The 23,074-nt window shown below is 49.3% G+C and overlaps 1 protein-coding gene across 1 annotated transcript in view; it reads right to left on the reverse strand.

Moving 5' to 3' along the window:
* The window catches only part of SLC4A11 (solute carrier family 4 member 11), a 1,943,806-nt gene that overhangs the window by 23,184 nt on the left and 1,897,548 nt on the right, over positions 1-23,074 (reverse strand). Inside the window, exon 20 of the mRNA XM_078678714.1 lies at positions 16,159-16,328. Within this exon, the coding sequence (XP_078534840.1) occupies positions 16,159-16,328 (170 nt within the window). The remainder of the gene's footprint in view (positions 1-16,158; positions 16,329-23,074) is intronic.

Genomic DNA, 23,074 nt, shown 5'->3' on the forward strand with positions numbered 1-23,074 from the left:
AGCTCTGGATACCAGTACCTTCGAGCCCAGTCCGGAGCCACAAGGATGACTTGGGCCCGGTCGCGTTTGATCTTCAGCACTCTGGGCAGAAGTGGTATAGGCGGAAAGGCATACAGTAGACCGCAGCTCCACTCGCGACGAAAAGCGTCTCCGAGCGAGTGCCGCCTTGGAAATTCCAACGCGCAGAACAGATGACATTGCGCGTTCTCTTCGGTCGCGAATAGATCGAACCAAGGCTCTCCCCATTGCTGAAAGAGACCTTGCGCCACGTCCGAGTTCAGACGCCATTCGTGATCCATCATGCACCGACGGCTGAGCTCGTCCGACCTGGCGTTCAGAGAACCTGCCAGGTGTTGAGCCACCAGGGTCACGCCCTGGCGTTCCAGCCATTGCCAGAGGCGCAGAGCCTCCTGGCAAAGGGTCCACGACCCCACTCCGCCCTGTTTGTTGCAGTACCACATGGCGGTGGTGTTGTCCGTGAACACCTGCACTACTCTCCCCCGGACAGAGGGGAGGAATGCCTTCAGTGCTAGACGAATCGCCCGTAACTCCAACAGGTTGATGTGGAGCCAGGCCTCTGATCTCCGCCTCTCCCATGTGGCCACCCCAGCCCTGGAGGGACGCATCAGTCACAACTACGTGCTCCGGTTGGGGAAGGGAGAGGGATCTTCCACTGACCCAATCGCGGTCCGTGAGCCACCACTGCAGCTGTCTCGCAGTGCCCTCCGAGATCAGGACGTGGTCGGATAGGTTGCCCTGATACTGGCCCAATGAAACTTCAGGTCTCACTGCAGAGCCCGCATCCGCCACCTGGCGTGATGCACCAGCAGGATGCAGGAGGCCATCAGCCCCAGAAGCCGCAGCGTCAACCTGACAGAGACACGGGATAACGGCTGAAAGATGGGAATCAGAGCCTGAATATCCCGGACCCGCTGCTCGGGTGGATAAACCCGAAACTGCGCCGAGTCGAGAACCGCTCCGATGAAAAGGAGCTTCTGAGAGGGGCACAGGTGTGACTTCGGCACATTGATGGAGAACCCCAGCCGATGCAGGAGATCTGCCGTAGTCTGGAGGTGGCTGACGACTGTCTGGGGCGAGCCCGCCTTTAACAACCAGTCGTCGAGGTAGGGGAAGACTGAAACCCCTAACCTGCGCAGATGAGCTGCGACCCCCGCCATCACCTTTGTGAACACCCGTGGGGCACTGGTAAGGCCGAAGGGGAGCACGGTAAACTGAAAGTGCTCGTGGCCAACCGTGAACCGCAGGTAGCGCCGGTGGGCCGGCAGGACGGGGATGTGGAAATAAGCGTCCTGCAAGTCCAACGCTACCATCCAGTCTCCTGGGTCCAGGGCAGCTAGGACCTGAGCCAGTGTCAGCATCTTGAACTTCTCCTTCCGGAGGAAGCCGTTGACGTTCCGTAGGTCCAAGATAGGGCGTAGGCCCCCTTTGCCCTTCTTGGGTACCAGAAAGTAGTGGGAGTAGCAACCACACCCTACTTCTGGCCCAGGAACGCACTCGATGGCCCCCTTGGCCAAGAGGGCCTCCTCCTGCAGAAGTCGCAAATGATCCCCCGATACACGGTGGTTCTGCGGTGGCATGGCTGGAGGAGTCGCCTCGAAGGGGAGGGAGTAGCCCCTTCGGACGATCTGCAGCACCCACTTGTCCGAAGTGACGGTGCGCCAGTGGAGGAGGTGATGGCAAACCCTGCCCCCCACTGGCATCACATGGGCCTGAAAGCACGGACTAGGAGGGTTTTGAGGCGGATGCTGCGGAGCAAGGTGAGGACTGACCTCGCCGTTGTCCCCGACCGCCGGGACGGCGGTTCCCACGGCCGCCACCGCGTTGGGTATTACCCTGCAGAGCGTGGCTGGCAGCACGTGTGGGTACACCCCTTCCGTGGCCACGAAAGGAATGAAAGGCAGCCTATTGCTGGCGCGAGGCCGAGAGGCCCAAGGACTTGGACGTAGCCCTGAAGTCCTTAAAGCGCTCAAGCGCATGGTCTGCCTTGTCGCCAAAGAGGCGACGGCCATCGAACGGCATGTCCATCAAGGTGTTCTGGACATCGGCCGAAAAGTTGGCGGATCTCAACCAGGCGTGGCGTCTGACCGCCACCGTCGTTGCCATCGCTCTACCCAGTGAGTCGGTGGTATCCAGCCCACACCGTATGGAATATTTGGCTGCATCCCGGCTCTCCACAAGGGCTTGGCCGAGTTTGGCCCGTACCTCCAACGGATACTCTCGCAGCACTTGCGCGACCGTATCCCACAGAGAGTGGGTGTAGCGGCCCAAGAGGCATGCGGTGTTGGAAGACCGCAGTCCCAAACTTAGGGACGAGAAGATCTTTTTGCCGTACTGCTCGTACCTCTTGGATTCCCTGTCCGGCGGCGCCGACGGGAATGCGGTCTGGGAATTAGAGGCCTGGATGACCAGGCTCTCGGGGGTAGGGTGGGTGGACAGGAAACATGGGTCGCCCGGGGCAGGGCGGTGGCGTCTGGCCACGTTCCTATCTACGGGCGAACCCGTTGCGGGCATGGACCAAGTGCCCAGAAGACCGTCGGTCAAGGCCTCATTAAAGGGCAGCAGAGGCTTGGCAGAGCTTGACTGCGGTTTAAGGACCTCAGTGAGGAGATTAGTCCTCACGGCCGCGACGGGGAGCTCAAGGCTCAAGGCCTTGGCAGCCCTCATCAACACCACGCTGTAGGTAGCCCCCTCCTCCGAAGCCACGGTAGGAGGGGAGAAGAAACCAGTGTCTGGAGAGGTGTCCAGGCCACTGGCCTCCCCAAGGTATCCTGCCCAGTCCTCATGAGACTGACACTCTCGGGTCAGAGGGTCCTCAGACCCCTCCCAATCCTCTTCATCACCCATCTCCTGAAACTCAGAGTTCTCAACTAATGGGGCCTGTTCATAGAAGTGAAACTCCCCAAACGACGTCTGGAGCGGCGCCCATCGGGGCCGTCCCGACGACGGAACAGGAATGAAGGGGGCACCGGAGGCGACACCTGATGGTCCGACGCCGGGGAGGTCGTAAGGTCCACCGGCGACGATCCAGAACCCGAAGAAGGTCTAGCGGCGTCCCGCGGCGCCGGTGCAACTGGACCCCGCGGCGCCCGGCCTGAAGGCGCCGGCGCCGTCGGGAGAGCGGGAACCTGCGGCGCCGGGCCCGAAGGCGTCGGCGGCGCCGGTTTGAAGCACCCGACGGCGTCGGGGCAGAAACCCCCAACCCTCTAGGGGTCATAGACGGATCCGCTGGGCCCGAAGGCGCCGCGGAGCCCGGAGGAGAGAGTTTCCTCATGGCCATGAGGAAGCGCTCGATCTACTCCGGCGTCGCGTTGAGCCCAGGGACCGGAGGGTGTGGAGCTGAACGCGGCGCCCACGACTCCGACGGAGCCGCATGGGCGGTGTCACCCGAACCCCCGGCCGCATCGCGCGAGCGTCGGGGGGGAGTCAGCAGAGCGATGACGCCTCTTGGACTTCTTGTGCCTCTTACCGGACGACGACTTCGATCCGGAGGAGTGCGGCCTACTCTCGGAGCTTTGGTGGCTCCAAGCCCGCGACCTGTCCCTCGACCTCCCGTGGGACCAAGACCTCTCGCGGCGCGGGACCGACTGCCGGAGTTCGAGTCGCCTGCGGGACCGCTCCCGCCTGGCTTTCGAAGAGAGGGCCCGGCAGTCGGAGCAGGCCTTGTCGTCGTGATCGACGCCTAGACACGTTAAACACAAGTGGTGAGGATCCGTCACCGACATCAGGCGGTCGCAATCCTCGCAGTGCTTAAAGCCGGGCATCCCTACGGCACCAATCTGAGTCGAAGGACTTCGAAAAATGATAAAAAGCGATCAAAAAAGTTAGTCAAAAATTGACTAGGGTTACTGCTTTTTCCAGATCTGCGCTTGCTTGCGCGGAAAAAATAAGAACTGACGTCAGCACGCGGAGGCGGCGTCTAAGTACTCCGACGACGTCATCACGACGCCCACGATGCCGACGACGGACGCGGAGCCGCAGACGACGTCTACCGACACGCAAGGGTACTGCTACGCAAAAGTTTCCGGATCCAGTCTGACGCCTGGGGATATTCTAAGGTAAGGAATGTAATACTAACGTGTCTCTTTCAGATATGATCTGCAGTCAGTCTTTAATGCGAAGGAAGCCGAGATCCTCCCTCCACATAGGGTCTATGACTGCCGCATTGACCTTGAGATAGGGGCAAGGATTCCATGCAGCAGAGTATACGCACTCACAGAAAAGGAGAATGCGTATTTACGAGAATATTTGGACACTATGCTTGAGAAAGGCTTCATTAGACCTTCCCGTTCCCCGGCTTCATCATCTCTTTTTTTTATCCCTAAGAGGGAAGGGGGTCTTCGCTGTTGTATCGACTACAGGAAGCTAAATGATGTTACTATAAAGAACAGGTAACCTCTGCCTCTGATCGCCTCTCTCCTTGACCGAATCCGCAATGCCAAATTCTTTACCAAGTTGGACTTGCGTGGTGCATATCACCTTGTGAGGGTCAAGGAGGGGGACGAATGGAAGACTGCTTTCTGCACCAAATTTGGTCTTTTTGAGTACCTTGTGATGCCCTTTGGGCTCTGTAATGCCCCTGTGCATTTCAGTTTTTCATAAATGAAGTGTTAAAAGACATGCTGGACATATATGTCATTGCATATATAGATGACCTTCTGATATTTTCTCATTCAATGTTAGAACATGTACAGCATGTACGCAACGTGTTAGAACGTTTACTGGAGAACCGCTTGTATTGCAAGTTAGAAAAGTGCACCTTCCACACACAGGAAGTCCCCCTTTTGGGGTACGTTGTTTCTCCTTGGGGCCTCCGCATGGATTCCACCAAGGTGGAAGCAGTTCTGGCATGGCCGGCTCCTCGTACTGTGAAGGAAATTCAAAGTTTTTTAGGTCTGGCTAATTTCTACAGGCGGTTCATTCGGAATTTTTCAGCCCTTGTGTCGCCCATCACGGCTTTGTTGAAGAAAGGAGTCCCTTTCTTATGGTCTCCTGAGGCCGATCGCTCTTTCAGGCTACTTAAGGAGGCCTTTACAAGCGCACCTGTCTTGCGTCATCCGGATCCAGCCCTGCCCTTTGTGGTGGAGGTGGACGCTTCCCAAGTGGCAGTGGGAGGGGTTCTGTCTCAAGCGGATTCGGTGTCAGGCGAGTGTCATCCAGTAGCCTATTACTCACATAAGTTCACCCCTGCTGAATACAACTACACAGTAGGAGATAAGGAACTTCTAGCAATTAAAAAGGCGTTTGAAGAGTGGAGGCAGTATCTACTGGGTGCCAAATATCCTGCGGTAGTATATACAGATCACCGTAACCTGCAATACATCAAATCCGCCAAGGCGCTTTCCATGAGGCAATTGCGCTGGTCCCAAGTTTTCAGTGAGTACGACTACACCGTCCAATATAGACCAGGGAGAAGAAATGGCAAGGCGGATGCCCTTTCACGATTGGGGTTTGAACCCCCTACAGATGTAGCAGAACCGACATTTATCATCCCCAGAACACATATCATAGGAGGTATACTGACCGAGGAAGATTTCCTAACACAAGTTCAGAGTAGTCAGGCCGCAGTGGACATGAAGACTCTAGTGGGTTCACATGAGATCTCCACAAGGGGAGGATTGGTGTGTGTACAGGGGGGAGTGGTGTTACCTTCTCGAGAGTTACAGGAACAAGTTATGAGATGGTACCATTCTCATCCTGTAGCAGGCCATCCAGGTATCAAGAAAACCACTAAAGTTGTGAGAGATCGTTTTTGGTGGCCTGAAATGCTGAAGGACATAGAAACCTTTGTCAAAACATGTCACGTGTGCGCTCAAATCAAGGCATCACATCTCAATCCAGTGGGCCTACTCATGCCGTTGGCTTCCCCTCCCGGCCCATGGCATACTGTGTCTCTTGATTTCATAGTGGAGTTACCACTCACTAAGTTGAAGAATAACACCTTGTTAGTAGTAGTAGATTTATTCACGAAGATGGCCCATTTCGTGCCTTTGAAAGGGTTACCCACAGCAGGAGAATTGGCTTCCGTATTCATGCAACAGATAGTTCGACTTCATGGTTTCCCTTCCGTCCTGGTTTCGGATAGAGGTGCTCAATTCGTGTCACGATTCTGGAAGGGTTTATGTTCTTTGCCCCAGATCGAGGTCCGATTATCCTCTAGCCACCACCCACAGACAGATGGACAGACGGAGAGGGTTAACCAGTGTTTTGAGCAATACATACGTAATCAAGTATTGCATTCCCTGATGGATTGGGATGAGCTTGTATGGCTAGCTGAGATCTCATACAATAACAGTCCACACTCATCTATCAATACAACCCCGTTTTTCTGTTCTTATGGTTATCACCCTAAGCTGTTGCCTTCAGGAAACCCTACGGATTGTCCAACTCCTGCTGCCACTGACAGAGTAGAGAGACTACAACAAGTACATAAGAATGCATTAGACTGTCTTCAGATGGCAAAGGTGAGATACACAGAAGGGGCGAATTTACACAGGAGGTTAGAACCTATTTACACACCAGGAGAGGAGGTTTGGCTCTCCACGAAATACATAGCTCTGGGGGGTCCACGCAAGTTCAACCCCAAATACATAGGCCCCTATAAGGTGGTGAAAATGATTAATCCTGTGGCCATGAAACTGGAACTTCCCCCTTCATTCAAGATTCACCCAGTGTTCCATGTTTCGCTGTTAAAGCCAGTCGAACCGGGTACCAGATTGCCCCAGAAACCTGCTCCTTTAACTCTCCAAGATTCGGAAGAGTATAAGGTTGAGGCAATACTGGATTCTCGTAGAGTAGGGAAGATCCTCCAGTACTTGATCCATTGGAAAGGATATGGAGTAGAAGAGCGTACATGGGAGCCTGCGTCAAACATTCATGCACCTCGACTATTACGTATCTATCATCAGAAACATCCTGACAAACCCAAACCCGGGGAGGGACGTTGTGGGGGGAGTGTGCCGTCATGCCCCGAGTATCCCCGAGTATCCCCACACACTGTCCCTTTAACTGAGACCGCTATATAAGTCACTGGAACTCTTGGAGCGACGCTTTACGTTCTTGCGTCTAGCTCCGTTGCTTAGGTGTTCCGTCCTGTTCCTGGTTGCCTGACTTCCTGATTAGTTCTTCCAGCTCTGATTGTTGTGCGGGAGTCTCTACGACCTTCGTGCTCTTGTGCGAGCTTCGGAGAGTTCTTGTGAGAAGTGGGCGTCCTTAGCCCTGACGTCCGCTTCTGTTCCGTTACAGGTTGTTCCGTAACGTGAATTACCCTTAGTCTGGAGTCCCGCCCAGCGGCCGGATTCTTCCCCGCCATCCATCTGGGCTCAGCTTCAGTTCCCATTCCTTCTTGGCGCTTCGCCGCCGTCCGGCTGGGCGTCTCTGCAAACTTCCCCCTTCATGTGAGTCGCTTTACCCGACGGCCGGGCTTGGTCTCCGCCGTCCGGATGGGCGTCTTTGCAAACTTCCCCCTTCACGTGAGTCGCTTCGCCCGATGGCCGGGCTTGGTCTCCGCCGTCCGGCTGGGCAGCACCTTGGCCCTTTAGCTAGTTAGGTTCCTTTCTGTTCTGCTGCATTTCCTTTACTTGGTGCTCCGCCCGGCGGCCGGGCTTGTTCTCCGCCATCCGGCTGAGCACCTATTTGTTTCCCTTCATATGTTTCTTGGCTGTATACCTGCTGGTCCCATCATCATTTCCGCTCATTCCTTGGCCTGCCTCATTGTATTCGGGGATTCTTGCGTGGACTTGAGTGGGGTGCAGAGCTCAATCTTCACGACTTTGAATCACGGTAACAGCGCTGTGCGCTGCATACATTTGTTGACTAATGATATAACACTAATAGAATTCTAAATGTATGTTATGTATTTATAGAATTCCATGCAAAGCCGTAGTGTTGGCGTCATGTTATTGTCATATTCGTCAGAATAGCGGATGTTTCCAGAAGTCTTCTACATTACTCAAAGTGAGAGTGTAGGAGAGTAGGGTCTGCAATCCTATGATCACCCAGATTTTTGCTTTTTGCTGCACTGGTTTACGACTTTCCCTGGCTGTGGGCCTGCTAATCAGACCCACAGCCTAGCTGTTCTCTCTATCCAAATTGTACTCAGGTACTGAATTGGCACTGGGCCCTCTCCAAGTCCCTGTACCCAGGGCTGAGGTGCACCCAGAAGTCTCCCAGGGGCTGAAGCATGTATTATGCCACCCCTGGATTGACTAACTAAAACTGACACAACTGGCTGCACGACAGCTGGGGCAAGGTGGTGTACTCACCCTTTGCTTTAGATATAGTATACCTATATCTAACCCTAAAAATGGACACACAGATCTCCTATCAGTCACTCCTATAGCAGGCCTTAACAATCCTGAAGGCAGAGTGCTTGGAATCGTGTGAGATGGTGCTCTAGCATGAGCTGAGCCTGTCTGCGGCTTTCGGGATCCATCCCTTAGCCGTTTCCATGATATCGCATACCATATACTCTTAAGTGCATTATAATCCTCGCGGTTATGTGCCAACTCTGGTATCGCTTTATCAAAACATGTCGAGTAAGGTGTCATACGAATTGGAATACTAACCCCTCGCCAATTCTGGCGACGGGGTTAGCATTCCACCCTTCTAGAGGGACACGACATGCCTGTAACCTATAACCCGGTTAAAAGTCAGACAGAGCCTTAGCATCCACAAAATGGATGCTGCCACCGAGACACAAGTCTGCCCTCCTGCTGCTGGGAGTCCTCCCAGAGCAGGAGATAAGGACAAAGGGTTTCCTGCCAGGGGCGGTGCCAGCACCGTCCCAGACAGGGTTTTGTGTATTGTAGGTAGGCAGGGCTTTAGAGGAAGGTGACTGCAAGTGGCACCCCGGTGCTCACTGTGCATAGGCCGGCTGGAACCAGTTCCAGGGGCACTCCAGCCCCTGGCCTGGGGAAAAGCCCGCCAAGGAAGTGGGTGTAACCACCCCCCTCCTGGTCCCACCCATAGGGCAGGACCTAGTCGCGTGCCAGCCTCCTTTTACAGGATAAAGGTAGAGACTGGCCCCCTTCCAAATCAGATCATCTTTGAATCCTGAAACTACTTTCTACGAAAGGAACTCAAGACTTCTTCCTAAGATTTCTCCCTTGTGGCTAAGGAGTAGTCACCCTGCATCCGCAGGCACCATCTAAAGAACACTGCGGTCTGCTGCAAGTCCTTCCTCCGGAATCCGACTGCCCAGCTCGACGAGAACCGGCTTCCCTGGCACCTCTGACCTCTACCCACCTCTACAGCCCAGCTGAGAACCGTGGGTGCGACGAGACCTCAAGGGACCGGCCATCTGCAAGACTGCACGACTTCTTTCCAGCAAGCCCGCCAAGTGAATTCCTGGTGAGTGCTTTGGGGTCCGAGAAGCCCCCACCCTGAGCAGCTCCAGCACCGAAGAGCAGCCCCCCAGCATCTCCACGATCTGCGTGGGGCCCTTCTGCTTTCCGCTGCTCACCGCGTTGTTTGGCTACTAGCCCGTTGGCTTGTGGCCTTCCTGACGACGCCCGACGACATTTCTGCTGCTGGTCTGGTTGCTCCAGACTGGCCCTTGCTCCCTTCCAGAAGAGGAGCACCCCGGACCCTCCTGGTCCACTCAAGACGCCATTTTGAGTCCACCGCGTGGGCTTGAATTAGCCAAGGCTTGTTGCCCAATCCTGGGTAACTTCGACGCCGACGACTTCATCCTTCGTGGGACAGCTCGCACCTCCATCCTGGTCGCCGACAACGCCTCCTGGTCCGAGAGACTGCAGAGCCCAGCAGCGCCCACTCACCTGACTGCGGTGACTTCGCCCGGTGCCATCCTGGTGCCCACTTAATCACTGGCTAGTGATTCAAGAACTTGGTCCCCTCTGCTTTCAGGTTTTCTTCTTCCTTGATCCAGGCTTGGATCCATCGAACTTTCCTTCACTGGTCGCCTGCCAGCAACTTCTTCCTTCCAGGCTCCTGGTCCGGCAACGAGATCCCCGACGTCTTTTCAGACCTATGCAGCTGCAGCCCCTGGGCTAGGTAACTTCGGCACTCCGGTGTCCCAGCATAGCCTCACTATCCAAGGGTCAGGATCCACTGTCGTTTTCTCCCTACCAGGTCGGGTTCGCCCGTGAACACTAACTTTGTGAATTCTAGCTTCCATAGACTTTGTCCCGCATCCCGCGTGAGAGTGCACACTCTGCACCCGAGTCCCCTGGGCCTCCTAGTAGTAATCTAACGATTCCCTAGTCCAGTCCTAGCGATTCCAAAGCCTATTAGAACTGTTACTTACCTGCTAGTAATTCGCATTCCACTTTTAGCGTATATGGTTTTTCGTGCCCCTCGGGCATTTGTGTAACGTGCTAACTTAAAAGTATTTTCGTAAGAGTTTTGTTGTGTGCTTAGCTCCCTGTCTCATAAAGAGCCAGGGTAGTCTTGTTATAAATAAATACACTGTTTATTTTCATAACAACTTGTGTGGTGTCCTTTCACTGGGTGTTCAAGGGGTAATGTGATGGTAAAACAGCTGGCTTAACACGCCCTCTAGAGTCTTAGCCTTAGACTGCTCGTATCCATGCTACTAGGATAGCTGGTCTATAAGGTTGACTTACAACCAATCATCAATAAGGGTTGTTTGGACTGATATATAGTGATCACTAGAATAGTGAGCACTGCACATCAGGCCAACTTCTCACAGAGAGTTTTATACTTCAGGACATTGACACTCATATGTTCAAGGTAATAAGAGAGTGATTACTATTCTTTGTTTGTCACACTGGTAACAGCTCAAGACAAACTCCTACAAATCCCGCATATCCTTTCTACAACATAGACAAAACAAATGTGGTATGTAGTGGTCATATACATAACATAGACAAGGTATATATGTGTATTGTATCTTTATTTAGATAGATTGTATATTTCTTCACAGCCCCACTGTTACCAGGAGTCCATTGTGAGTTGCTACGCATCCACTCCGAAGACTACAGTCAAGCTCTTTATTTCTCCGCCAACCTTTCCTTGTTTTGTCTCCCTGTTTTCCCCTGGCGAGCCTCTCGATACTCTAGTGTTTGATAGAGTCGGAAGGCCGTAGGGGAAGGCTGTGGAATATTCTTCGGATTCCTGACGCTCCTGCGGAACCTGCCTGGAAATCATTACACAGTCTTAGGCTAAAAGACTCTTAAGGGCGTGTAAAGCCAGCTGTTTTACCATATGTAACCCTTTGAATATCAAATGAAAGGACACCACACAGGATATATATAAAATATATATGTATTTATTTACTAACACACTCCTCTGAACTCTTTATGAGAACAGAGGCAAAAGCACATAACAAGATACTTAGTCAGAATACGTTAAGTTGCACAATTTACGGTTAGGCCCTAGGGGCGAAGCAAACCATATATTAAGAAAGTGGTATAAGTACCACGTCACGAGAAAAGGAAAGGCCTAGGGCATCGCTGGGGCTACACTATCTGAACCTTAGTTTGGAAGTAGGAGGCCCACAGGCGGCGCATGCAGTGTCTTTACACACACGCGTGAGTCAATACAAAGTCAATGGGAACTTAGAAGTTAGATTTAGAAGGATTTAGGACACGTCCGGTTTAGACAGGAGGAAACAACTAAAAACACTTAGATAGTCAGTACCCTTTGGAGCACCGAAGTACTCGCGTTACCTCACCCACGGACGGCGGGTGCATAGGTGTGAAGATGTGTCGGGTTTCGCCGTTGAATCCTATGGAGCCTTTGAAGAAAGATGCTGCAGGCGACCAGGAGGAAGATGTCCAGGTGGATCCAAGGGTGGATCGAGGATGAAGAGGACCTGAAAGAAGAGGGGGACAGAGTCTGGGTCACTAGCCAGTGACCGGGTGGAACCAGGAAGGAACCAGACGACGTTGAGGAGCAATCAGGTGCTGTCTTGAAGCTTGGCTTTGCAGCCACGCGGACCAGGAGGCGACGACGAGGTGCTGGAGAGGAGCTGTCCCACGAAGGATCTCGCAGATGGAGGGGTCAACTTCCGGATTGGAGTCAACCGGCCTTGGCAAAGGAAAGCCACGCAGGATACAACAAAGGCTTCTGGTGCAGACCAGCAAGGTCTGATGTGCTTCACCTTTGCAGGGAAGCAAGGGCCAGTCTGGAGCAACCAGACCAGCGATGTGATTCAAAAGGATTGTCGTCACAGAGGCTACTAGCCAAAGGGCCAGCAACCGGACAACGCGTCAAGCAGAACACGAGCAGAAGGGCCCGACGCAGAACTCGTGGAGTGCTGGTCTTCGGTGCAGGTGGAGCTCGTGTTCGGGGTTTCTCAATCCCCAGTGCACAGCTTCGAGGATGCCTCAGGAGCTGCACAGTTAGCAAGTTGCAGGCTTTCCAAGATGTCCGGTCCCACGTGTCTCGTCGCCTCCACGGATCTCAGCTATGCTGCAGTCGTGAAGAGAGGGTCAGAGAGGTCTGGAAGTCTGGGTCTTGTCAGGCTCTGTGCTCGGGTTCCGGCAGGAACGTCGACAAAGCAAGCAGTTGATTTGCTGGATTGTGCCTGGTTGCCCAGGGTGGTCACTCCTTGGTCACAAGGGAGATTCTTCAGTCTTCAGCAGAATGTCGAAGGTCCAGAGTTTCGTGTCAAGTTTCAATTCAGGATTAATCTAAAGTCTCAGGACTCAGCTCCTACTTTTATACAACTAAAAGGGGCTGGATGACTTTCTAGGTCCCTCCTATGTGTGGGACCAGGAAGGGGGGGTGGTTAAACCCCTCTCCTTTGTCCAGTTTCGCGCCAGACCTGGGGCTGGAGTGCCCCAGCAACTGGTTTGAACTGGTGTATGCATGAAGCACCTAGTGTGCCTCAGGCAGTGTCTCAATCTATTCAGCCCTCCCTGTCCCAATACACAAAGTCCTGTCCGGGGTGGTGCTCGCACCTCCCCAGGCAGGAAACCTATTGTCCAAGCCTCTCTGACTGGAAGGACTCCCAGCAGCAGGAGGTCAGACTTGTGTCTGTGGCAGCAGCATCCATTTTGTGATGCTGGGGCTCTGGATAACTTTAACCGAGTACAGTAGTTTCAACAGGTCTTCTCCCTCTAGAAGGGTGGAATGCTAGCCCCGTCGCCAAAATTGGCGAGGGGGTAGTATTCTAAAGCGTATGACACCTTACACGACATGTTTGGATAAAGCGAACCAAAGTTAGCATTAACCGCAAGGATTATACTGCACTTAAGAGTATATGGTATGGCAATATCATAGAACAGCTATAAGGACATGGTTCTGAAAGCTGCAGACCGGCTCAGCTCATGCTAGAGCACCATCTCACACATAACCAAGCACTCTGCCTCCAGGACTGTTAAGGCCTGCCATAGGAGTGACGTATAGGTTACTATGTGTCTATATAGAAGGTAGGTATAGGGATACTATACGTAAGCAAGGGGTGATTACAAGACCTTGCCCCAGCTGACTGATCACCCAGTTGTGTCAATTTAGGTGGCCAGCCAAGAGTGGCATAATATATGCTGCAGCCCCTGGTAGGCCTTGGGTGCACCTATGCCCCCAAGGCCTACCATGTACACTTATACAGGGACTCACAAGAGTGACCCAATATCCAATTGGTATGTACCTACAGTACATGGAGTGCATTTTACAAAGCAGATAGTCTGGGGTCCTGAATAGCAGGATCCCAGGCCAACTAAGTCGAAAAACAGCTAAACACTAGGCAAAAAGTTGGGGGTAACCATAGTCAGGTATCCACCTTCCTACACTTGGTGCCGATGTGTTTGGCTTGGTGACTAGTTGTGACTTTTTGGCTCAAGAGCCTTAGGTCGTTGAGCTCTGTCTGGTTCGACTGTTGCTTTAGGGTCGGAGACCTTTTTCTGTTAGACGGCTTTGTCCTTGTCGACATTCTTCAGTACTTTAACAGTCTTTTTTGGTTCGGCAACCTTCTTTGGATCGACAACCTGTTTCGGATCGACCGGAGTCTTTGGTTCGATACGTTTGTCTTGTTTTTTGTGCTGGACGACCTTTTTCAGCTCGATGTCCTCAAAGGTGACGATTTCTAGATCAGAGTCTGCCGCTTCCGGGAGGTCGTGTTAGTCATCGAAGATGTTCTCCGGTTCCGGTGCCGGCCGCTGCATCTCTTGCCTAGCGGCCTGTCTATTCCGGATGGTTTTCTTCTAACGGAATTGGGCACACGCTGAGCACGTTTGTTCATTGTGGTCTGGTGATAAACACCTGTTGCATACTGTGTGCTTGTCAGTATGCGGGAATTAGGCGTGGCATTGTGGGCACCTTTTGAACTGACTCCTTTCCATCGACAGCAGTCCCACGTGGCGTCGAAAAGGCCCAACAGCCCGCGTCGACGACCGGATCGAGATGGAAAGTTTAAACGAGTCAAGGAGTACCGAACGAGAACAATACCGTCGAGGTAGAAGGCCTTTTGGCCTTAGAAAGTAGGTTAGTTTCGATTCCGAAGTTGGAGTAGAGGAATAACATCCGAACCCAATGGCGGAAAAAAACCAATCTGAGGATGGAGAAGATGCCCATGCGCACTGTAGCCCAGGGGAGGAGTCACCTATCTTGTGATACTTCTAAGTCTCTTCCAGGACAACAAGGTGCAATCATCCGGACCCAACACTAGGCGGCATCTATGCAAAGATATGAATTCAGAAGCCACATGCCTCGAACACTATGTTTCGAGCGTCAGTGCTCCTTACCTTGTTCGCCGACAGACCACAGTTGAAACGAAGATGAAGTCCGCACAGACTTTCTTCTTCTGCCTCTTCCAAGAGTGTCGAGTGGGAGGAAGAGGACTTGGGGTTCCGGAAGTGGTACTGCAACCACCAATTCTTCAATCAGGACCGGGATTTCCCTGGAGTCTCTATGGCTGGTTTCGACTGCCGGGCTACACAGAGCTTCAAAGCTCACACCCACAAGGCCATCAGAGCCATGGCCGACAGTCCAAGCACGATTTGGAGTTGTGGTTGCGCTTGGGACAACAAAGACATACAAGGTGGGGGTCAGTTACCGACATGGCAGGTGACATCTGCCACATGGTTTAAACCCTGTCTTCCTACAAGTCATCTAGAAAAAAGAGTACGAGTTGACAGTACGTTTTTAAAAAAGCAACAGAGGGGTAAGCCGTTCCCTGGTGCGGAAAGAAAGTAAGCGGCGTCCGCACCCCTGGGTGGTGCTTATATAGGTGACTGCGACGTCATAACTGACGTTAACGCTGTCATCATGCAGAGCCAAAAGAACCACCCGACAGTGTGCGCAAAGTGTACTGCTCACGCAAAAGTTTCCGGATCCAGCCTGGAGATTTAAGGTAAGGAATCTGCAGCTAGAAGTCTCTATCAGATACATCTGGTAAGTTACACAGAGGTTTAGTAACACTGCACAATCACTTATATGTGGAGGTCCCTCCCAAGCATGAGTAACTATGAGGACTGTTGCAGCTCATATCAACTATGCCTTAACCACTAGGGATAAATACACCAAGTTAGTTTTATTCACCTTTTCTGCATGCCCCTGTGCCTTAACAAAAGGTAGAGCTAACAAAGAGCAAATCAGGCCAACCCCCAAATGAATAGGGCAATGTGGTTTAAAGTGTTAGGTCTTACTCTCTATATACAAAATAAGCATGAAAAGCACGAAGGTTCAGCTTATTTAATGAGCGGTAACTTAAATTTATCTGCACTTCCAAAACCGGAGGTCCATGCCAGGATAATCCTGACCAATTAAGGTGGTAACTGAAATTCTTAAAAGGAAAGAAAAAAGAAAGTTCAGTACTGTTGTTCCTTTTGAGCTACTGGGAAGCATCACCTGAGCTTCAGTCCATCTTTTTTTGCATCTATGTTCTCATGAAAGTAGACCAACCATATGCAAATCAGTCCAACTCAACACAGAGACACAAGCAGGCTATACATACATACATACATATATGGATCAACCACACACAGGCCCATCTGTGTGCCTTTGAATCTACTAGCGATATAGTATCTAAGATGTATTGCATCACTTTATCTTCTATGGTTGGATTCCCTAATTTACAGTGCGAAGACAAGGAATGTTTTGCTTTAAGGTGCCAAAAGGAGGATCTTGCCAATTAATGACTTCAGCAAATTACTCTTATCTTCAATGATTTACTGTTTTCAAGTCCAAAAACAATAGCACCTTCTGAATCTTTACCTGATTGGTATCATTCCTATCATGATGAGAGGAAAGATCATCTTCATGTAAGGCAGGGGTGACATTCCAAAACCGCAAAGGATAATGAGCTGGAGAACCTGTAATCCTGTGAAATAGTGGATCTTTCTTTGAGGAACTCTCCGGATATAATGAGTTGGTGGGTAAGCAGTCTTTAAGGAAAAAGATATTAAAAATATTTAAGAGAACTTATTTTCCATAAAGTTGAATACAATAGCATAACAACTGAAAAGTCTTTACAATAATGCTAAACAATGGTTCTTTTAAATGAAAATATCAAAATGTACATTTTAACTCCCTGTGATCAGAAGAAAATTAGCATGTGTAAGGTACAGTTTTCATTAACAGCCAATATCTTTGTTCACATCTTGGAAGCTCGCTAACCTTACAATATCTATATCTGAGGCGGGAGAGGTGCAAATATTTTCAGCAAATATATTTGGTATAAGAGAAATACATTGCCAATACTATACAACAGCAATCCTATTGGAGTAATTCGCAAAATACAATACTTATCAGGCATTCTAAGGGATTCTTGTAAATTGCCAAAAAAGCGGCAAACACCATCCTGGAACTTCAGAAATCTTGCCACAGCTTGGCCATCTTGTACTATATTGCAGTTACATTTATATAGCATTTTGTCCTCCAGACAAAACACTTGTTTCTCATGGCTGTCCTTGCTTGGAAGTGTTAAAGCTTGTAATAAGGCCTATATATGAACAATGGGTGCTCTTATCATGGCAGCGATAAAGTCTGGCGTGGTTCAGGATAGTGAGAGGCAGCTTTGCACATGCTGGTACTGACCATGTTAATCTGGACGACTAGCTTCATTTCTAAGACTGGATACATCGGTTTCTTGAATTATATGTGAGCCTAAATGTGTTTTCTTTGCTGGGAGGGCATTTAATAAGTTCCATCAATATGAAATTTCTTGCAGGTAGAGATTGACAGCAGTTATTCTTATCCAGTAACAGATGGCCATATAGGCAAAGCAAAGCGCCTTGAAGTAGGTTGAAGTGTTTAGTCATATGCAGTCAGAAGAATAACAAATCTAGCTACTGCATTCAGTATTCCTTGAAGACTTTGCAGCAGGTACATAGTGCTCCAAGGTAACTCCAAGTTAGAAGTTTTTGCATTGCCCAGATGGATAGAGGTATTACTTCAGCAAGTAGAGTGATGATCCAAGGGAGAGGTTGTTTCCATGGCCCAGCTGTGACAGAGGTATGACCATGGTAACACTGGCCTTGCGAAAGAAATCTAACTCAGTCATGAGGTGTGAGTGTTTGCATAGAGAAAAAAAATCCAGTGACTTGACTCATTTGAGAGACAAGTAATAGGATAGAGCCCATTACACTTCAAGGTTTCTTACTTCAATAGTGTAAGGATCCACAGAGTATATACAGAGTGAAACTTCAGGAGTTTATTGTGTCCTGTAAGTCACTTCCAGCTCACAGCTTCCCAGCCTTCTCCCAATAATCCACTTCAAGTATACCAATACATTCCTCACCACATTCTAATTCTCTTACATGGCTAGCATTTTAACAACTCTACATATCTCCCCCTAAATGTACATAAAAATACAAATAGACAATAAAGAGGAAACTAATTAACATACTATTGCAACATACTTAACAAAACGCAGTACCTAGAGTTGTAGAAAAACATTGCTAAGAAATGCATCCGATACAGACATCTTTCTGCAGATTCCTTAACTTCTGAATTCTCCCCAGGCATCAAGACTGGTTCCGGACATTTTTCAGCAGTACCTCTGGGCGCCGGTGTCATAGGGCTCTGTGACAACATCTACTCCGGTTCGGACACCACTGGAGCCATATCAGTCCCCTCCAGCAGGCGGACATCAGTTTCTTCTTTTCCTTGGTGAAACGTGGATCAGGAGAAGAGCACCTCTGGCTGCTTTTCGGCTTGCTGTGACGATTTTTCGCCTGAAACCGTGTGGCAGCTCTCTATGCCTTCTGCTTTTAAATCCTGAGGATCTTGTGCTCGGCAGATGTCTGGTATGGATCCTCATCCCATACAAATGTGCTTGGGTGAGCAACATGACACTGAAGAGTGCAACGCATGCCAATGGCTGGAACCAAAGGCGTTGCGAGAGCAACGAAGGAAGCGATTGTCGTGGGCTTCTAGTTCTCCTACACGTCGGTCGGCCGTTCTCATGGGCGTGTCTCTCTCTCTCCATCCAGTGAACGGCAGAAGCAGTCCAAGTCCCCGTCCACATCCCATGGTAAGTGTCGTCGTAAATGATCGAAGTTGCCGCCGTGCGGGGCTTCAAGCGGCCCCTCATGCCGAGGACTCCTTGCAAGAGTCGCTCCCATGCTTCCCTGCCTTTCCTGGAGCTAGGGCAACTCAGGCCCATATGAAAAAGTATTATGCTGCTCGTCATATCATATTTGAGCCCCCATCTTCCGCTGGAGCGTCTCCAGGTCCCAAGGAGCCGATGGGTGCAATGACTGTGTCCTAGCCATGATCTCATCCTCTGCTGCAGTTAGCTCCTTAGACACAGTGACATCGGTGCACAACCCTTTGGGATTCACATCTGGAGTGCTGACCGACTCCGGAGTAACCTCAGTTCCTCCGACAGAGGTTTTTTTGGCGCCGGAACGCTCCAAATCAGTTTCAGTGCATAAACCCGCTGAGTCGACATCGCCTCGACTCCTTTTGTCGGTGCCGTCCAACTTCTCATGCCGAAGTCAATACATTACTGTGTCGGCTTTGATCAACGTCGTATACGGAGCAGGTAATTCATGGTTCTGTGGGAGCTTCACATGGACAGTTTGTGGAAGGAAATGACGAAGGGTTTTTTTTTGAGCACCCAGTGCCTACAGATCCTCCTATGATAGACAGTTGGATTTCTGATTCAGGCGAAGCAAGTGGGCTAGACTCCTTTCCTCTCCAGCTTCTGGCCTATCTCCACCTGGCTTGCCTCGGAAGCCAGTTCTTTCTTGGCGGATTTGTTAAAAAGGGTGGCTGTCTCTGCCTTCAGTGGAGAAATCTACAGACCACCTCACTGAGGGTCTTGATCCGGGTCAGTCAGGGATTGAGCCAGCAGTACCCATTTATGAGGCATATGATATTTTACTGGTGGCATGGGCTACACCTGATACTTGTGCGCCTGTGGACCATTCTATTGCCCACAAGCACCGCCCTGCCCGGATCCTGCTTGCCTTCTTAGTCGACCGACACACCACAGTTTTGTGGTTCAGCCCACTACAGATTCCCACGATCTGGATAGTCTTCCTCATACTCCGATTTACAAAGATTCGCGAAAGCAAGACTCTTGTGAAAAACGTATGTTCTCTTCCACCAGTGATGCTTTACGTTCCATCAACACAACTTGAGCCCTTGGATGTTTTTCTCATGCCTCATGGCATTCTCTGAGGCAGTTATTCCCACTGTTTCTGGAGGCTAATAGGAACGAACTGAGTCAGCTAACTTTGGATGGGCAACAGGCAGCTAGGTTGATCATTTGGTGTGGAATTGACACCACAAATTCAATTGGTCGAGCCATGGCATCTCCTGTGGTGTTACGCCGGCAAGCTTGGCTTCGTTCTGGTTGGATTTTCAGAGGCAGTCCAGTAAGCTTTAATTGACATGCCATTTGAGGGTGTTCATTTGTTTCATGTCCATGCAGATGCCACTTTGCATTGGTTTAGGGACAGTCTTGGTGGCTCAGACCCTTAGCACTGTTCCCTTCTTTCAACTGTTGCTGTATTTTAAGAGATGTTCCTGTGCAGGTGGTTTGTAATTCGGCTTAATACTCCATTATGTTTATTTTTTTTGTTGGGCAGTGTCACCAGATGTGGTGTTTCTGCCTTTGCAGGTCTTATTTCTTATGGTACTCTTGCTGTTGATGACAGGTTGTTTTTCTTTGAGGCCCTACATGGGTTTTGCCCTACCCATAGTTAGGTTCCTTGGTTATCTCTGCAGAGGAGATACTCACTCAAAAGTTTTGGATCTATGGTTTCTTTCTCATGTGAAATCAATCACCTAGGTTACCTGCTTGTAGAAGCCTTTGCAGTAGGCTTCTTGCCTTTTCTTTTCACTAACAGTTGGTCCCTATTGGTACAGGACCCGACTTGTCAGTTCATTGGAACTTCTGTTTCTGGGATCACAGTTTTTGTTCGATATCTTATTTCAGCAAGTTGTATCCCTTAGATGTGATGGTACATAGATTTTGGTTCCCTCCTTTTGGAGTGTTTTTTTCTCTGCTTGTTTTGGTGGTGTATTCTTCAACCGTTGCCGATTGCGACATTTATTTTTGTTACTTCCATTGTATGGTATCAAGGTCTTTTTAATACTTCAGGTTTACCATGCTACTCTGGTGGGTAAAGAGTGAATCCATCTATGTGGTCATTGGTGTCTATTACACACAAGTTGTTTGGGTTTCATTTTACACTCTTTTTGAGGTGACAGGGTTTTTCCCCTCCTTCTCGGAGTGATCCTCATCCAATTTACTGACAGGCTAAATCCATGTAGTCGGTTGAAGAAAGAACTTTATTCGGTCCCTCCCATCAGAGTTCTATTATTATGGCCTGTTGTGGAGCTCCAACTCCTTTCTATTTGGGAGTGCATATTTTAGTTTTCTGGTTGTACATTTTGGATATAATACTGCTATTTGTAAGGGTAAAGATTATGTAGCAATATTTTTTGTTTGTCTCTGGTTAGGAGATAGTGAGTGTCTTCTTCACTGGTCCTTATATGTATGGGACCCTTATATTGATATACACATTCATTGGGCAATGAATATACAGATTTGCATAGATGTTTTGTATTTATGTGGATATACGTTTACGGCAGATATATATCGGTATAATCATTACCATTCTGTTGGGAGACAGTTGGTATTGGATTCGGCATAAGTCTTTTCTAGCTTGCAGCGTATTTATATATACTGCTGTTCTTTTCCACCTCTGTGGGGTTACATGCTAGGTGAGCCTCACAGTTCACTCTGGTGGTCATTCTTTTTATTCAGGGCTAGGTATTGATTTTAGCAGTCCTTGGTCTTAATTTTAGTCGGTCAGACATTTCCATGGATATTTCTGTATCCATGTTCCATTATAACCTGGTTCAGAAATCCCTTGTGTGGGGGTCTTTCAGAATTATGGCCCTATTATTCTGCCGGTGATTGTTACATATGACAAAATATGATTATCTTTCTTCAGCTGTGTTTAAAAGGGTACTTTATTTATTACAGTTTTGTGGCAAACACCATAATTTAAAAAAAAAAAAAAAAAAGGATGACTATGGCATCTTTTGCTTTGTTCATTCTGTTCCTGCCGATTTCCCTCTAGATCCGCGGTCCGTTGGGAGTCCTTAGTTCTCACTGTCTTGCTATCAAGTACTCTACATTGGATTGGCATTCATTTCACCTTCGGTCTTAATTCATGGTACTACATCATCCTTATTACTTGTTGGTACGACTGATGCTTATGTTAGGTTAAAGTTTAATAGCCTTTCTGGAGTCGTATATGACTGTGCCTACAGGAGGATTCATTTTACTTTCCTGTGGCCCTTGCCACGGTCCATATAATTAGTCTTTCCTACATGTGTCTGGTCTCTTTTTAGTTTAGACCGGCTGGTCCTCGCTGAGACCTTTTGTAGGATTTGGGATCTTCTGGCAGGATTTTGTCCTGTTTCCCTAGAGGCTTTGGTTTGTTTTTTTCTGTACATGTGGGGTGGTTTCTTATTTTTATTGTTTGTGCCATTACCACGATTTTTATAAGGAGTCATGGTTTTTTTCATCTAATTCCTATGTATGTCTGGTCTGTGGCTAATTTCTACCAGTTAGTTCTCTTTCTGCACTTTTGTAGAATTAGTTTGCAGCCCCACCAGCTGGTTGGGTATAGCTATGGTATTTAATTAAAAAGTTCAGGAATATGCGGACAGATGTCTCTATCAGATGGAAAAATGACTTACCTTCTGTAACCATGTTATCTGGTAAAGACAGTCTAGCCGCAGATACCTTAATGCCCTGCCCATCCTCCCCGCTCTTCGAATGACATTGATGTAGGTATCATTCCCCCTTTCACTACTGGTTTTATACTCCAGTGATCACTGTTTCATGTTGTGGTATGACTCAACAAATCATGCAGTCTTGCCTCATAGGTCTTGTTCTGGGTTTTCCATACCACTCATTTCCATTTGTGAGTGACTGGTAGAATGAAGTGTTTTCTTCTGCAAGCCTGGTTTATACACCAGTGCGCATGGTTTCGCTTGCTTCAGTGATTCATTTGGTCTTTTCCTTAAAGTCCTTGGCTGGTATTGACAAACCATTTATTGCTACTTTCCTAGTCATTGTTTCAACGATTTTTGATCTTTTTGGTACACTGTTTCCGGAGCCAGTTTCTATCGTGGCTCTGCGTTCTGGTGCAGATGGTTTCACGGAAGAAACCGACGACTACACGCCGGAGGGGACTTTAACAGCTCATCACCGAGCCGTACGATGCCGTCCCCCGGCGCACAGAGGTATTGCTAAAAAAGATTCAGATCCATTCTGATACCTGGGGAGAATTCAAAAGTTAAGGAATGTGCTGCTAGACTATGTCTCTTCCAGATACATTGTTACTAAAGGTAAGTAACTTTTCCATTTACATAAGTAATTCTACAATGGCACATCATATAATTATTCATCATCCACATTTCCTTTCGGGAACTGGCACACACTCCCCAAGCTCCAGATCGACCAATCCTCCTGGATCACTACACTCTCTTTTACTTCTTTCACTTTGACACAGGTTGAGAGAACTTGGTTTCCCTTTTTCTGACAAATCCACCTTTTCTCACTACCACCCAATCACCCTTCCTAATGTCCATTCTTTAAACACCTTTCATAGCATCATAATATTTCTTTGATTTCTGTTATTTCTCCACCAAACTTCTT

This window comes from Lissotriton helveticus, chromosome 2_2 (genome assembly GCF_964261635.1).
Source record: "Lissotriton helveticus chromosome 2_2, aLisHel1.1, whole genome shotgun sequence".
Taxonomy (NCBI): domain Eukaryota; kingdom Metazoa; phylum Chordata; class Amphibia; order Caudata; family Salamandridae; genus Lissotriton; species Lissotriton helveticus.